General features: G+C 38.9%; 1 protein-coding gene across 4 annotated transcripts in view; it reads right to left on the minus strand.

The window, feature by feature from the left end:
* Positions 1–16,123, minus strand: part of Inos (Inositol-3-phosphate synthase) — a 91,015-nt gene extending 74,892 nt beyond the window's left edge. Inside the window, exon 1 of one of the 4 annotated variants that reach the window (XM_067136367.2) lies at positions 15,966–16,123. Coding sequence is in view for 1 of the 4 variants with exons in the window: in XM_067136366.2 (XP_066992467.2) it covers positions 13,909–13,916 (8 nt within the window). In the remaining 3 variants the exon portion in view is untranslated. Of the gene's footprint in view, positions 1–1,350; positions 1,370–13,908; positions 14,054–15,821; positions 15,929–15,965 lie in introns of those variants that run through there. The other 3 variants (XM_067136369.2, XM_067136366.2, XM_067136370.2) reach the window with 3 other exon arrangements.
* Positions 16,124–17,700: the final 1,577 nt, after the last annotated feature.

The raw sequence follows: 17,700 nt of genomic DNA on the forward strand, positions 1-17,700 counted from the left end.
GGCGTCTACAATAAAACAAAGCATCTACCACACTGCAATACCTCACTTTAAGGTGCATTGGTCTCAAGTTTGGATAAATATGAATTATACCTTGTCATTTCATCCAATAATGTTAACGGTTTAGTCTCAACAACACACTAATCGAGGAGGCTTTGATCATCTCACTGAAAGCTTCTTTAACCATTTAGAGGAAGCAAGACTATAGTTTTGGACATGTTTCATGATAACCAATAGGCCTAGTTAACTTCTCATTGTTTTTAATATTTTCAAAAGGAATAATTAAGTGAGCTCTGGAAGTACGATTTCCTCCTGTGCCAATAATGTATAAAATACAGTTACCAGTACCAGATTTAATGTACTGTACCTGTTGTCCATCACGGAAACAATAATCATTTTAAATAATCTTTAATGGTACTAGCTAGGCATCAGAATAACAACTGTCAATATAGTGCCCTTCTGTAGAGAAGCAGAGGCTGTCTCATACAAATTCCTTCATTTCGTTATCAGAAACAGGAATTTCGCGTCATTTCAAATTAACAAAAAGAGAATATCAGCACTAAGGTGCCTGTTTTCTTGAAAATTAGAATGTTCTCACTTACCGGCACGCCTTTCACGCCTTGAATGACATGTAAACACGACTGTATGGTACGGTACAGTCGACACCAAGTACGGTACCTACTTCAAATCACGCGTCGACGAACAATGGAAGATAAAATAGAACAATAGAAGGTAAAGTGGAAAAGCATATAAATAAATAACACGAAAGTTCGGTGTTACTTGAGTACCGGTACGTCAGAATGCAAACATAACCAGTACGGTATCGAGCACGCTACATCGACAATATTACCGAAATAGAATTCATGAAATGTTTAAAGACCAATTTTCCATCGCCGCTCAACATTTTACGAACAGAAATAACCCACTTACCTATCTGTATTTATCTCCAAATTATTGCACTTAAATAAAGCAAAGAGCGAAGCAAGCTGACCTACCAGCTTTTTAAACGTCAAATCCGACGAACACACCTAAACGCTAATAAGAGAGAGGAAGGTCAGGGACTGCGAGATTTCGTATGTTGCACCAAGAAACTAGAGCGACACTTTCTTGCAAGTGTAGTGCGACAGACGCGATGTAGTTTCACAACCTCTGAAGCAAGAATCTAAAGTTGAATGACTGTAGAAAACGTGCGACAATCCCATCAACATGCGAAGGTTTCGCTCTACTTCACACTCGTACAACTTATAGGTACGCCTACAACGATATTGATTTTCACAGTTTCCATGGAAACTTGGATAAAACTACGTACTGATGCCAAAAAAAAGAACGCAATGACAAATTATTACAGTTTACCTGGCTTCTCTAAATCGGATCGACTTATCTCGGGGAACACCACAAGTTTAATCACTACGCTGTTGTCCTGCTTCATTCTAAACTAGGCCCTACCTTAATATCTGGAATGTTCTCGTTCTCGATGGCATGGAAAGAGGGGCAGGTGTGATATTGATGGAAAGTGGGGTGGGAGGCAATCTTATTAGGGACGATTAAGGGCAGGTTTTTAGGTTTAGCCTACAAGTTAATCAGTCTGCTGATCACGGAATTTTAGCTGAACAATGAGAGCAAAGATTGTTATAAATACAAGCTAAAGTTATCGCGATGTTTTTGTAGAATATTGCAAATGCAGCAATCTTCATAGGAAACTGTTTTATCATAAATTTAAATTCTGTGCTGATGCGGTAATGGTACCGGTGCCGTAGCTAAAAAGGCAACCAATGTGAGTGTAATGAAAATATCCACTCTAAAACAGCATGAACTTTGCATTACACGTCTTGTGCTTTTCCAGCGAAAGTGTACACTACATCGTTCTGTAATTTTGTCGTAAATTCAGTTTTTAAAACAATTAGAACTTGCTTCATACATATTTTCTTAATAGAATTCAGAATGTATTGCATGTACTGTTACACATACCGGTACCGTACTTCGTTATCCTACAATTACATCAATTAGAATGACTTGAATGAATGAATTAATTAATGAATTAGTTACCGGTACTTAATTCAATTAATCATTCAATTAATAAAATATCTAAGAAAAATCTTCTCTCCCAGTCCCAGATAACCACCAACTTGGGAGAGAGTTTAATGAATGAATGGATGAATTAATTAATTAATTAGTTAATTTAATCAATCAATAAAATAACTAAGAAAAATCCTCTCCCCCAGTCACGGATAACCACCAACTTGGGAATGAATGCAATTAATATACCACAGTATATTGGCAATTAGGCATGTAGGCCTACCTGTTTCAGCCAAAACAAACTAACAAACAGGCAGACAAACAAACAACCTGATTGGAAGGAATACAATACAGAGTACATATCAATGAACTGAAATACTAATTAGCAAATATACAATATGTAAAGAACATTAACAAAACTGAACATATACAAAAACGGAACATGATAGTCTACTAAAATTATAATCATTGTCGCCCTTACTTATTACTGAACTAGCTGATGTACCCGTGCTTCGCTACGGGATTCTCAGAAAGACTGACTTTGTGGTTTTCCTAACCTGAAATCAACATAGGTCATTACAAAAACGTATGAATGTAGTATGAATGCTATCATATAAAATACTCGATCAAATGGAAAGCCGCACGTTTTATTACTTTTAACGAACAGAGCTGCGGTTAGATTGCGGTGCCAATCTAATAGTCCAAAGTTCTAGAGCTGGGATGACCAGGCCGCAGATTGCCATGAACACTCATCTGCCATTATTCCGCTAAATATGCACACTGTTCATTCCAATCAGTGCCTCAGAGTAGGGATTGAATAGCCCGAATGCTATGATGATCCACTGTGTTACGTACCAGTTGTATCAGAAAAATTATAAACCAGGGGAATGGCATGCTAAAGAAGAAAGTTATCTAACTCCCCAGCTACTTCCCATCAATATTCAGACAGGCTGTTACACTCTGTACGACTGGGCGAGTTGACCGTGTGGTTAGCGGTGCGCAGCTGTGAGCTTGCATCCGAGAGATAGTGGATTCGAACCCCATTGTCGGCAGCGCTGAAGAGGGTATTCCGTAGCTTCCCACTTTCACACCAGTCAAATGCTGGGCCTGTACCTTAATTAAGGCCTAAGACACTCCTAGCCCTTTCCTATCCCATCGTCGCCATAAAACCTATCTATGTCGGCGTAACGTAAATCAAATAAAAATACTCTGTACGCAGCAGTAATCCTATCTACCGGAGATGAGGGGCAACAGAAGACACAAAGCACATCACGACAAACAATGGTCAATGTAATGTTATTGTTGATCAATGTTATGAGCTTTCTATATTGTAGGCCTTCACATTTAGTTTTCTTTCGACTCTGTGATTTGTAAACCATAAATTGTAGTTCTTATTCTCCGACTTTACATACCGATTTTCATTAAATGCTGTTTACCCATTTTCTCGTTACTCGGCGCTGATATGGACTTAGTAACAAAAATCCAAATTCATGAATATCTTTGTGATCATAGCCAGTACGGTAACAATGTATAAGACATGAATAATAGGAAATTTGATACTATATAACCTTAGTTATGTAGCATTCATCGATTACACCTCTAATAAGAAATATTTCAGAATTACATTTTAGGCCTTCCCCTAAACTACCATTTCACTCAGCTTGAATAAAATAATTTACAGCCTAGACTATAGCGACTTATTCCTGACTTTGCATACCGATTTTCATCAAGATAGGAATACTAATAACAACAATATTTGAGAATGTTAGGCCTTCCCCTAAACTACCATTTCCTCAGCGTGAATACAATTATTGATAGCCTAGATTGTAGCAACTTATTCCCCAATTTTGCATACCATTTTCTTTAAAATAAGACCACTAATAACATAAAAAGTTGAGAATTCAATTTTAGGCCTTCCCCTAAACTACCATTCACTCAGCGTGAGTAAAATGATTTATAGCCTAGATTGTAGAGGCTCATCCCCCGACTTCACATACCGATTTTCATTAGACCACTAATAACATAAATAGTTGAGAATTCAATTTTAGGCCTTCCCCTAAACTACCATTTCACTCAGCGTGAGCAAAATGATTTATAGCCTAGATGGTAGAGGCTCATCCCCCGACTTCACATACCGATTTTCATTAAAATCTCTTCAACCGTTTTCTCGTGATGCGTGTACATACATACAGACAGACAGACATCACGGAAAAGTAAAAAGTGCATTTTCTTGTTGCTATGGACATGACCGATACAGAAATACCATTATTTTCAAATTCTGAGCAATGTACAGACAAAACTCTTATTTTATATATATAGATTTAACTCTATAATGTTCCATACCTGTGGGTCAAAAAGGTATGTTACGTAGATACATGGTTACAAAACTCCCTCTTCCCACTTCAGTTGTCTGAGGCACGAAAGACGAGACTTGGTTCATCCTGAAATATTAGCATGCATTGAATGTGTCTCTGCTCAGTTCCTTATACTTTTTTCTAGTATACCAGTATATACTTTCCCCAATGTATCTAATAAAGTAATTCTCCTATAGTTGCCCAAATTTAATCTGTCCCCTTTATTTTTGTATATAGGGCATATTATCCGCCTCTTTCCAAGTATTCGGGAATACCCCTTTCTCGAAGATTTTATTGAATATCCTTGTCAAAATTTCCAACGTGATGTTTCACTCTCCCACCTCTTTCCAGAATTCATACGTGATACCCGAAATAGCTCTTGATTTTCCCTTTCTGGCCCCTTGTAACAGGTTCCTTATCTCCTGAATCAAAATAGCTTCATCTAATTCAGGCAGAGTGACACTCAATCAAACCTCCCAAAACAATAATCCCCTCATGATGAGCTCTCCATTTGTCTTCTTTATTCAATAACTAGCTGCTGTACCCGTGCTTCGCTACGGGATTCTCAGAAAGACTGACTGTGTGGTTTTCCTAACTGAAATCAACTTAGGTCTTTACAAAAACGTAAGTATGAATATAGCGATTGAAAGCAATGCTATCATATAAAATACTTGATCAAATGGAAAGCCGCACGTTTTATCACTTTTAACGAACAGTGCTGCGGTTAGATTGCGGTGCCAATCTAATAGTCCAAAGTTCCAGAGCTGGAATGACCAGGCCGCAGATTGCCATGAACACTCATCTGTCATTATTCCGTTAAATATGCACACTGTTCATTCCAATCAGTGCCTCAGAGTAGGGATTGAATACCCCCAATGCTATGCTGATCCAGTGTGTTACGTACCAGTAGTATCAGAAAATTTATAAACCAGGGAAATGGCATGCTAAAGAAGAAAGTTATCTAACTCACCAGCTACTTCCCATCATTATTCAGGCAGGCTGTTACACTCTGTCCGACTGGGCGAGTTGACCGTGTGGTTAGCGGTGCGCAGCTGTGGGCTTGCATCCGAGAGATAGTAGATTCGAACCCCATTGTCGGCAGCGCTGAAGATGGTATTCCGTGGTTTCCCACATTCACACCAGTCAAATGCTGGGCCTGTACCTTAATTAAGGCCTAAGGCACTCCTAGCCCTTTCCTATCCCATCATCGCCTAAAACCTATCTATGTCGGTGCGACGGAAATCAAATGAAAAATACTCTGTACGCAGCAGTAATCCTATCTACCGGAGATAAGGGGCAACAGAAGACACAAAGCACATCACGACAAACAATGGTGAATGTAATGTTATTGTTGATCTATGTTATGAGCTTTCTGTATTGTAGGCCTACACATTTAGTTTTCTTTCGACTCTCTGATTTATAAAATATTTTATACCGTAAACTGTAGTTTCTTATTCTCCGACTTTACATACCGATTTTCATTAAATACTGTTTACCGATTTTCTCGTTACTCGCCGCTGATATGGACTTAGCAACAAAAATCCAAATTCATTAATATCTTGGTGATCATAGCCAGTACGGTAACAATGTATAAGACATGAATAATAGGAAATTTAATACTAACCTTAATTGTCTAGCATTCATTGACTACACTTCTAATAAGAAATATTTGAGAATTACATTTTAGGCCTTCCCTTAAACTACCATTTCACTCAGGGTGAATAAAATAATTTACAGCCTAGACTATAGCGACTTATTTCCTGACTTTGCATACCGATTATCATCAAGATAGGACTACTAATAACAACAATATTTGAGAAGTTAAATTTTAGGCCTTCCCCTAAACTACCATTTTTCTCAGCGTGAATACAATTATTGATAGCCTACATTGTAGCAATTTATTCCCCAATTTTGCATACCATTTTCTTTAAAATACGACCACTAATAACATAAAGTTGAGAATTCAATTTTAGGCCTTCCCCTAAACTACCATTTCACTCAGCGTGAGTAAAATGATTTATAGCCTAGATTGTAGCGGCTCATCCCCCGACTTCACATACCGATTTTCATTAGACCACTAATAACATAAATAGTTGAGAATTCAATTTTAGGCCTTCCCCTAAACTACCATTTCACTCAGCGTGAGTAAAATGATTTATAGCCTAGATTGTAGAGGCTCATCCCCTGACTTCACATACTGATTTTCATTAAATTCTCTTCAACCGTTTTCTCGTGATGCGTGTACATACATACAGACAGACAGACAGACAGACAGACAGAAATTACGGAAAAGTAAAAAGTGCATTTTCTTGTTACTATGGACATGACCGATACAGAAATGCCATTATTTTCAAATTCTGAGCAATGTACAGACAAAACTCTTATTTTATATATATAGATTTCTCAAAATAATGGACTCGTGTACTATGACTAAACTGACCAGACGTCCCAGATTCGGCGGGACAGTTCCACTTTTAGGCATTATGTCCCGCTGTCCCCTTGAAAACAGTGGGGACACTTAAATGTCCCACTTTGCAGATTGAAAATTTAAAACATTGCACTTCAGTAGAAACTGGTAAAAAGTCGTTTATCTATATCGATTCATTATTCACGATATCAATACTCGAAAATTCCGAACTTCTGTTTCTCGTTCAGACTTCACAATAGTTCCTGCTTCCTGGCTTGATGTGGTGTGGTTTGGAACATTTGGTTTCTTTTCTGTGATTGCACAATGCCTAAACGCAAATGCATATTTAATACAGATTTGCAAAATAAATTCCCATTTATTAAGAGAACAATATCCGACAGTGATGTTCGATGTCAGTCTTTGTGAGGTGGCATTTAGCGTTGCACATAGGGGTGGACATGATATAACCAAACATTTGCAATCTACCAAGTATAAATCTGCTGAAAGTACTGCAAGTTCAAGCAAAGCATTGACGAGTTTTTTCAAGAGTGCAACACCTACGTCCAAGGACTTGGAAATCGCAGCTACTGAAGGAGCCTGGGCTTACCATACAGCTAAACAAAATCAAAGCTTTCGCTCATGTGACTGCGCTTCGAAACTTCTCCAAACATGCTTCGAGCCCAAATTCAGATGTGCACGGACAAAATGTGAATGGGTAATTACTAAAGTGTTTGCCCCCTTATCTGTGCAACAAGTCAAACAACAATTCACCGAGCTTGATAGCTGCAGTCACTTAATTACGGCCAGTATCCAGTATTCGGGAGATAGTGGATTTGAACCCCACTGTCGGCAGCCTTAAGATGGTTTTCCATGGTTTCCCATTTTCACACCAGGCAAATGCTGGGGCTGTACCTAATTGAGGCCACGGCCGCTTCCTTCCCACTCCTAACTCCTTCCTCTCCCATCGTCACCATAAGACCTGTTTGTGTGGCACATTGCTTTACACTGCTAGCGGATGCCTCAAACCACGGAAATGTTAAAGTGTTCCCGGTTGTTATTCGGTTTTATGACCCCTATGACGGTGTTTAAGTGAAACTGCTGGACCTTCAATCTCAACCTGGTGAAACATCAGACATTGTTCTGAAACACTTGGAAGAAGTAGGGACTAGTAAAAAAATTATATTGCAAGTAAAATCATCGGTGTTGTGGTGTTAATACAAACAGTAATTTTGGAGGGTCAGCAAGGAAAGGACTTAACAATACTTTCAGGAAACTGAACAGTTTTTGGGTAGGGACTTAATTGGTAAAGGATATGGTGTTCATATTATACATAATGCAATACAGTCTTCTTGTGATTGTTTAGCTATTGATGTAGAGAACATAATTGTTAAGGTGTACTCTCATTTTTATATCTACACAGTCAGAGTTGAACAGTTGAAAGAGTTCTGTGATTTTGTGGCAATTGAGTATAAACAAGTTCTTGGGTATAGCAAAACAAGGTGGTTATCACTCATGCCGGCAGTGAAGAGAATGCTTGACATGTACCAAGGACTGAAATCATACTTCTTAAGTCAAACAAGATGCCCGGTTTCCTTGTGACATTTTTTTGAAGATCCTATTTCAGAGGTGTGGTTAAATTTTGTCTTCACACAAGCCAGTTCTTTCCACAAAGTAGTATTGAAAATTGAAGGTGAGCTAATTTCTGCAACACAGGTTGTGGAAGCCATCTGTGAGCTAAAAGACCATCTTTCAGATAAGTTGTCTCATAACTTTTTACCACATAAGGTAAGAGTTCTTGTTGGTGCACTTGTAGATGAAGGATTAGCAAGTAGGAAGAATGTTGAAGAAGTGGCAGGAAAACTTTATAAGACCTCTATAGAGTATTTAGGTAGACCAATAGTCTGGTCATTTTAAAGACATGAACAATTTTCAATGGGCATCACTAAAAACTGTTCCTGCATGGTCTGATGTGGAAAAAATGTTGTGATTTTGTGCCAAGTAAGGGATTTTTGACAGTGGGGATGACTGAAATATTTGATCAAATTTCCTGCTTAACCAAATATGCCACTGCAGAGAAAATATCCAATTGGAATGATGCATAAGTTTCAGTAGACAAAAGGTCAAGAGGTTTTTCTTCGCTTCAAGGAAAACAATATAAGTTACAGTCAACTCTCAATAGTGGCACAGTATATTTTTTCTCTTCCCGGAACTAATGCTTCAATTGAAAGAGTTTTCTCTCAAATGAACAAACTGTGGACATCTGAAAAATATCACCTGAAACTTTCTACTCTTAAGGCTTTATTAATGATCAAGTTTAACTTTTTTCAGAATTGTTTAGAGTTTCATAATTTTTTGAAATCATCACCACAGTTGTTACAGCTAATTATTTCCTCTGAGAAGTACGAGTAACACTGGAATGTATCGCAAGGGAAGGTATTGTATTATTGTAATTTTATCTTAAAATGTGTAGTGGAGAAATATTGCAATACCAACTTTAACATGTAAAAAATAGCTGTGTCAAAATTTGACTTTTCGTTTATGTGTAGGCTGTCAGAATCAGTGTGTTCCGCTTTGAGCCATGGAAGAAATGGCAGTTTAACTATGACTTATATTGGTACCCCCAGAACCAGATGTCTTCTTGGTTATCTGATTTATTTTATCCCATACTTTCCTGCTATCATTGTCCTTAAACTTTTTATTTATGTCTGCGGCCACCTTTTGTTACCATTCCGACTTCGTCTTTCTTAACAATTCTCTGTATTTTCCTTTTTTTTTTTTTTTTTTACAAAATTTGTATCTAGCTACTTGATCACCATCCACCCTGTATCTCCTAAGTGCCTTCATAACTAGTGACTTTTTCTTTGCACATTCTGTATTATACCATCCACATTTTATCTGTGTTTTACCTATAGATTTAGCTCCATACATTTTCCTGCCATTCCTATTAAATTTTCTGTCCTGGTTATGGCTTCTTCAACTCTATTCTCTTCCATCAGTTTTACAATACCTATTTTCCAAATGCCAAAATTCTCTCCTTTGAAATACTCTCTGAATTCATTCCCTAATTCTTCTCTCCAACAATACCTATGTATCTTCCTCTCCCTTGCGCTATTGTAAACGATCTCCTCCTCCCATATCTTGAATCATTCATTTTTATTAGCCCCATACATTTTCCTGCCATTCCTATTAAATTTTCTGTCCTGGTTATGGCTTCTTCAACTCTATTCTCTTCTATCAGTTTTACAATACCTATTTTCCAAATGCCAAAATTCTCTCCTTTGAAATACTCTCTCGTGACGTAAAACAAATAGCAAAAAAAAAAGAAAAACCTCTCTGAATTCATTCCCTAATTCTTCTCTCCAATGATACCTACATATCTTCCTCTCCCTTACGCTATCGTAAACGATCTCCTCCTCTCATACCTTGAATCATTCATTTTATAGATACTAGTGATGTGCACGAGTGATGCCTGGAATCGCGGTACTTGACACTTTTGAGTGTCCGGGCTCGGACTCGTTTTGCTTGCGAAGGCTCGATGACAGCAGGACGTCACACGTTCGCTCTCGCCCGCTCTTGGATGGATGAAGCATGTGTACAAGTGGTCGCTGAGGTTTTATGGGATAGCGATAGTGCGGTATGATATAAAAAATCATAATGAATGAGCAAAAGGAATAACCTAAATTTGATGATGATTTGAGAACGATAATACTACAGCTAAATACGCATAATAAAGTATGAAAATATCCATTCACGGCGTCTCTCACCCACTCCACTGAATATGCCCTCTATTCTAATAATGATAATATAGTTTATCTGGCCTTCTGAGCCCAACTTGGCAGGTTCAATATTGGTTTAGTCCGGTGGTATTTGAAGGTGCTCAGATATGTCAACCTCATATCGGTAGAATTACTGGCACATAAAAGAACTGGAGGAATACGGTAGTAGCAGCGATTAGGGGGGCGAGGGGGGCAGTCGTTTTTGGAGAAAATATTACATTTTTATTTGCATTTTTGCCATTGAAACCTGGAATTATATATACAATGTATACAAACCCTGCTGTCTTTCCTTTTATTTTATTATTAACAAAATTACTAGCAGAAATATGCACAAATTCTCGTTCATCCCGGCTAACCAATTGGTATAGCGCCACAGCAAGTAGTGGAGACTGTAAGGAAGGGTAGCAGGGTGTGTGTGTGTGTATATATTTATCAGTAGTTACAGTACGCTGATGATAATGCTGTCATAGCTCAGACACAAGTAGAGCTTGTGATAATCCTGAATGCTTTTTCTGCTGTGTACAACAAGATCGGACTCAAACTGAATACCAGCAAAACACAGATCCTATACCAACCAGCCCCTGGGGAAGGTCAAAGAGATATCAATGTCACAATTGATGGAGTGAGCCTTCAAATTGTAAACACCTTCCCATACCTTGGCAGCACGCGTAAATATAGATTCAGAAATCCAACACAGAATTAACCGTGCAGGAGCATCCTTTGCTAAGTTAAGATCTCGAGTTTTTGACAATCAATGATGTCAATATCACAACAAAGATTCTTGTGTAAAATTCTGTTGTAGTTCCCACTTTACTCTACGGATCTGAATCCTGGACATGCTACAGTCGACCCCTTAAGAAACTGGAACAGTATCATCAACTTTGCTTGAGGAGAATACTGCAAATAACTTGGCAATACAGGGGCACAAATATCAGCATTCTTGAGGAGGCACACACCACCAGTATAGAATTGATGGTTTTAAGACACCAGCTACGATGGACAGGGCACGTAGTTCGCATGCCCAATAATCGCATTCCCAAACAAGTGTTGTACTCTGAACTATCAGTAGGTAAACGCTGTGTAGGCGATCAGAGGAAGCGATTGAAAGATGTAATCAAGGCTAACTTGAAGAGCTGTAACATTGATGTTGATAACTGGGAGAACAGGCCTTGACCGTTCATCCTGGAGATCACGAGTCCATTACGGCACACTGTCTTTTGAAGAAAACTGCCGACGTACAGCGAATGACAAGAGGCAACGTAGGAAAGAAAAAGAAGTACTGAGGAGACATAGAAATAACATGACTGCTCCACCTGGGACTACCTGTCATCACTGTGGCAAATTGTGTAACTCCCACATTGGACTGTATAGTCGCCTCCGAACGCATAGATAAAGAGGCATTCTGCCTGGAAGACAAACCTACTCGATTACAAGTGTTTGCTATCATCATATATTTATATATAAACATATATATCTATATATATAGATATATATGTGTGTGTGTATTTTTTTTTTTTTTTTGCCTAGTTCATGGACACAGGTACAATTCACCCACCTGACGTGTGCATTCGTCAGTCGGCCATTCTTTTCAGTGTCTCTTACTGTGTAGTTAAATACTAAATGATTTTAATTGTATAATCACGCCGTACTTCTATTTAATTGTAATAAATGCGTAATATTGTTCCTTTTCTGCAAGTTTTATTGTGTAGTGTTGGATCAAAATCTCAAAAAAACTATTATTACTGCACATAAATTGGTAAACTCTCAATCTTTACCTCTCTGTCGAAATTAGCTCAGAGAGCATAAAAAATCTTACCATTTTGTAGCTTGTTTATTCAGTTTTGATGTATATAATCCCCCACCCCCAAACCCGTCCACTATATCCCACAAACCCAGGTAATGTTTGTTGTGAGTATATTTTGTACCCCCGCACTTTTAATCCTCAATCGCCGCTACTGATTACAGTAAATTCCGGCACCTCGGCATCTCCGAAAACCATACAAATGTACATAGTTGGACGTAAAACTCATGACATCATTATTATTGTTTAAAAATCACTGTCACGGTACATATGTTATATTTATTGTATTTTAAACACGTGTTATTTCTATACATGGTCTTTCTGCACACATTGCATTGTTTCGCTACTAGAAAGTTACTGTAGATCTCAGGTAGCCATCATGCCATAGATATGCTAACATGATCGGTAGTATGACAGACTTTTGTAACCTTAGCCTATTAGCCTTGTTCTAGCTAAACAGCTGATGGAATGCAATGAACAAAATACACCCTCTGTTTTGATGTTTATCATTGCAACACATGAGTGTGCAAAGGAACAAAATCAAGTGTATTGCAGTCTTTAGAAGTTGAGCGAAGGTCGAAGAATAGTTGCGGGATTTAAGCAGTACTGTAAACATCAACAATGTCAAGTAGGAAGAGATCGGCTGTATGGGACTTCTTTGATGTCTCTGAAACTGTTCCCAATAAAGCTGTATGCAACATATGTAATAATACAAGTTACAACCGAAGTACAAACACCATGCTAAAACATCTGAATCATCATCTTTTTCTACCGCTTTTCCCACACCTGCGGGGTCGCGGGTACGAACTATGTCGCACGGGTGGATTTTTCCCTGTTTTACGGCCGGATGCCCTTCCTGACGCCAACCCTATATGGAGGGATGTGTTGTGTAGTGAAATGAATGAAAACCTACAACCTGTTTTCCAGTCATTGACCGGGTCAGGGATGTAATGAATGAAGCATATATATAGGCTATTAATATGATGGGGTCGCCACTCCCAAAGTGATATATTAATGACTGATAGATGCTATGAAATGAGAATGGAGAGTGTTGCTGGAATGAAAGATGACAGGGAAAACCGGAGTACCCGAAGAAAAACCTGTCCCGCCTCCGCCTTGTCCAGCACAAATCTCACATGGAGTGACCAGGATTTGAACCACGGTACCCAGCGGTGAGAGGCCGACGCGCTGCCGTCTGGTAGTATAGTGTGTTGTATTAATATCAAGAGGAAAGTGTTGGGACAAACTCAAACACCCGGGCCAGAAGAATTAATCATAGGCGATTAAAATCCCCTACCCGGCCGGGAATCGAACCCGGGATCCTCTGAACCGAAGGGCTCAACGCCGACCATTCAGCCAATGAGTCGGACACTAAAACACTTGAATGCAGTACACGAACTCGGTGTGAGAATGCCTGAAGGGCAATTACGTTACCATCGTGGGATTGACAAGGATCATAGTACCGGTACATACCCAGGTAAATAATGTAACATAGTTATTTAAACAATGTAAACGTACTTTAATAACAGAAAATCAATTTTGTAATGTATTACTTACCGGTACATAAAACAATCTTGTAGCCTACTTAAAATAAATGTTTTGTGCTCTGCTTTTCTCTTGGTCGATGAATACCAATATTTTTCTTCCTACAGCAACACCTACTGTAATTCCGTTGCTGGTCAAGGGTGATCGAAGCGCCCACATTGTAACAGGGTTCTGTAAATACAGCAATTCTCTCTCACACAGTTAACATGACGTAGAGCAACAATGCTCGATACCTACAACCCTAATGTTGTCATTTAAAGGTTGATATGAAACCAATCCTTTGTGTGTTAATTGTCTGATGAAATATACAGTAATTACAGGTACGGTACGGTATTAAAAGGAGCACCCCACTTAGCCACTGGCCAGTGAATGTTAATGTGATTTAATCAAATAGGAATCAGATGAGATTTGCATTTTGTTTATGCAGACTGGGTGAAAATACCAATAAGTGATACTACAGCACATATATATGTTTCTGAACGCCTTACATATGTATCTTTGCAATCTAGCAGTAATATTGTCATTATTCCGCACAATATTATTACACGTTTTCCTACAAGGACGTCGCGGGAATAATATTTCATAGCTATCAACAGTTCCCTGGTGGCTACTTCCAGGCTGCACAATAATAAAATAAATAATAATAATAATAATAGAACGCTGCCTTTATCGGCATTAGAAAAGGTGGGGGGCACAGTGGGGAAACTGCCGCCATCCCACGCTCGTCTTAGGTCCTACTTGTCTATCTTTCAAGTTGACAGTTTGTTAGTAAGTCGTAAATTTCAGTGCCTATGATGATAATAATTATCGTAGCAATCGAATTATTGACGGCCGATGACTCAACAAAACCAATCATCTACAGCAAACATACCTACTGCAATCCAAATCACAAAAATAATATGTGGGTGACCCTGAATGCCCTGCACTCAGGTACAGTAGATTATAGTTCTAAGACATGTCCACAAATAGTGACACTAGTATGCTTGGACTCAAGTCTGGAGTCGAGTATAGGGTACCGATTCTAAGAGCACATTACTCGATTCCGTCGCTAGCCCATCACTAATAGCAAATACAGTATTTGCTAATAGATACACTGGCATATGGTTTGCCTCCGCCCAATCCCTAATGTGTATCTCTTTGATAACTTGCAGACTATCCCTACAGCATACAACTAGGTCAATTGTACTGCCCCCATTTTCTACTGTATAGGTTAGTCTTCCACTCTCATCTCCGAACCACCATCCATTCAATACCGGTATATAAAGCTCCTCTACCGCGCATAATTCTAGTAGTTTTTCTCCATTTCTGTTACATTATTTATCCTGGCTATTTCTGTTAACTACCGGTACCGGTACCGTACTAATACCTCGACCTCATGTTGACCGTAAAATGGCTTCTTGTCCGCTATCCTCGCGTTAAGATCTCCCATAATTATAATGCTTGCCTGATGATACGTACTTCTCATTCATCTAATTTCTGCCACTAAATTCTCAAAAAATTCATTCTCCGCAAATGGGGAGCTCAAAGGTGGATTATATATAAAAGCTATAGGCCCACATATTTAATTCCTCCAATTGGCCCTATCAAATATTCTTATCCAGATTAATTAATTAAACTGAGAGCTATATCCTATATTTTAGGTTGTGTTTGATTACCACCGAAATTCCACCAGATATCCTTCGTCTATTGGATCTCCTTGCTTCATATTGACTCCATACAATACACCCTTCTATCTTTAGGTCTTTCTTGTAATCAGACCAAGTTTCTAAAAGTCCAAGGCATGTCCATTTCTTCTAGTACCGGTACCGTAGTTCTTTAAAGCCTCCGTTACCGGTACCTATTTTGTTCCATATTCCTTCAATATTAAACACATGATACCTCTGACTAGTTTTTACTTCTGTGTTCCACTAAACTCCCTGACTCACTTCTAGTCATTCTAGATCTTTCCACTTCCTTTACACTCCCATCAGGAGAGCAAATAACGTCCTTCTCACATAGTTATGTGATTTTTACTCTCCTACCTGAACCCATTCTTGTGAAAAAAAGGTCTTTTAGACTCATTGACTTACGCCTGGAAGTATCCTCAGTTGCTCCACGCGGCCCTGCTGCTGACATCCGGCTCGCCTCGTCGTTCCTCCCTTTGTTATTTGACTCCACTGGAAGATCTTACGTAGACAGTTATCAACACCAGCACTGCACGCAGACTCTGGATTCCCTTGTGTCATCACTCCTACACCAAGCATTTCCGCTGATGATCCAAACTGCTTACTTCGTTCTTTGAACATATCGCCGTCCACGTTCCCGCCCAGGTATCTCCTATCACATGCAAGCGGTTTCCTCTTATAAATGCCCATAGATTCGACTTTCTTGCTTGTCGTAAATGAAATTGTAGCTCTCTTTGCCCATGGAGGCTTTTACTGCCCATATTCCTTTTTATCCAAACCTTGCTGCCCTTAAAGTTCCTCGCACTATTCACAATAAATTCGGCTTGTCATTAATAAAGAAACAAAATTCCAACAGGCCTTCTTCCCCTATTCTTTCCCATCCTATACAAATCATCTATATTCCTTTCAGTACAGTCAATGCCTAAATTCTCTCTCATTAGCTTAAAGACTGAGTTCATCGTGGACTCTCCTTCTGTTTCCTCCAGGCCGTAAATAATAATAATATTTAATCTCTTCTCCTCCTCCTTTGTTCTGCTATCCCGCCATTGAAGTACCTGAATTTGTTCTTCTAGCGCCTTTATCCTCTAATTTAGCACCGGCATCGCTCTTTCTTCTTTGTCTTCTCTTATCTTCTCCTTTATTTCTGTTAGTTCTTTGGTTATGCTGTCCTTCATATCGTTAATTTGTTGATACTGCACCTCGAACATTTCTTTGGGTCTGGTCAGCCTGAGAAGCATCGCGCACAATTTCCTTGATTTTCTCCATGTCCTCCCATGTCAGTGGGCCTGGGTTCTTGTCAACGCCTTCGATAACTAATAGAGTAGCCGCCATCAACAGTTCTGTCAGTCCTATGATTATTATTATTATTATTATTATTATTATTATTATTATTATTATTATTATTATTATTATCCAGAGACACGTCTTCAGACTCAAAAATAACAGGGCGCCTGGAGAAGATGGCATAGTTGCAGAACTATTAAAGAACATAGGCCCAAATACGCTTGAGGAGCTCACACTAATAATCATGGACATCTGGGAAAAAGAAAAGCTACCTGAAGAATGGAAATGTGCACTTATCCATCCGGTACACAAGAAAGGTGACAAAACCGATGTAAATAACTACAGAGGGATTTCTCTCGTTCAAGTCACCTACAAGATTCTCCCCGCGTGTCTTCTTCAAAGAGTACAAGAACAGCTTGAACACAAAATTGGAGAATATCAAGCCGGTTTCCGACCTGGGCGGTCCTGTGTTGAACAAATTTTTAACTTGAAGACGATATTGAAATATAGAGCAACCCGAAACTCCCCGATTATTTGTAGTTTCGTCGACTTCAAGAAAGCGTACGATTCGGTCGATCGACAGTCTCTCTTTAACATCTTAGAAGAACAAGGCCTTGACCCAAAGACATTAAGACTCGTCAAGGAAACACTCACGGACACAAAGTCAAAAGTTAAAGTCATGGGTGAAGTATCGGAGCCCTTTGCCATTAAGACCGGCGTGCGACAGGGTGACGGACTGTCACCACTGCTTTTCAATCTTGTTCTAGACAAAGTCATTCGGGAATGGGAGAAGGAATTAAAAGTTCAGAAGCACTGGAAACCCATTCAACTTGGCCGAAAGAACGATGACATTAAG

Source organism: Anabrus simplex, chromosome 1, assembly GCF_040414725.1.
Source record: "Anabrus simplex isolate iqAnaSimp1 chromosome 1, ASM4041472v1, whole genome shotgun sequence".
NCBI classification, from domain to species: domain Eukaryota; kingdom Metazoa; phylum Arthropoda; class Insecta; order Orthoptera; family Tettigoniidae; genus Anabrus; species Anabrus simplex.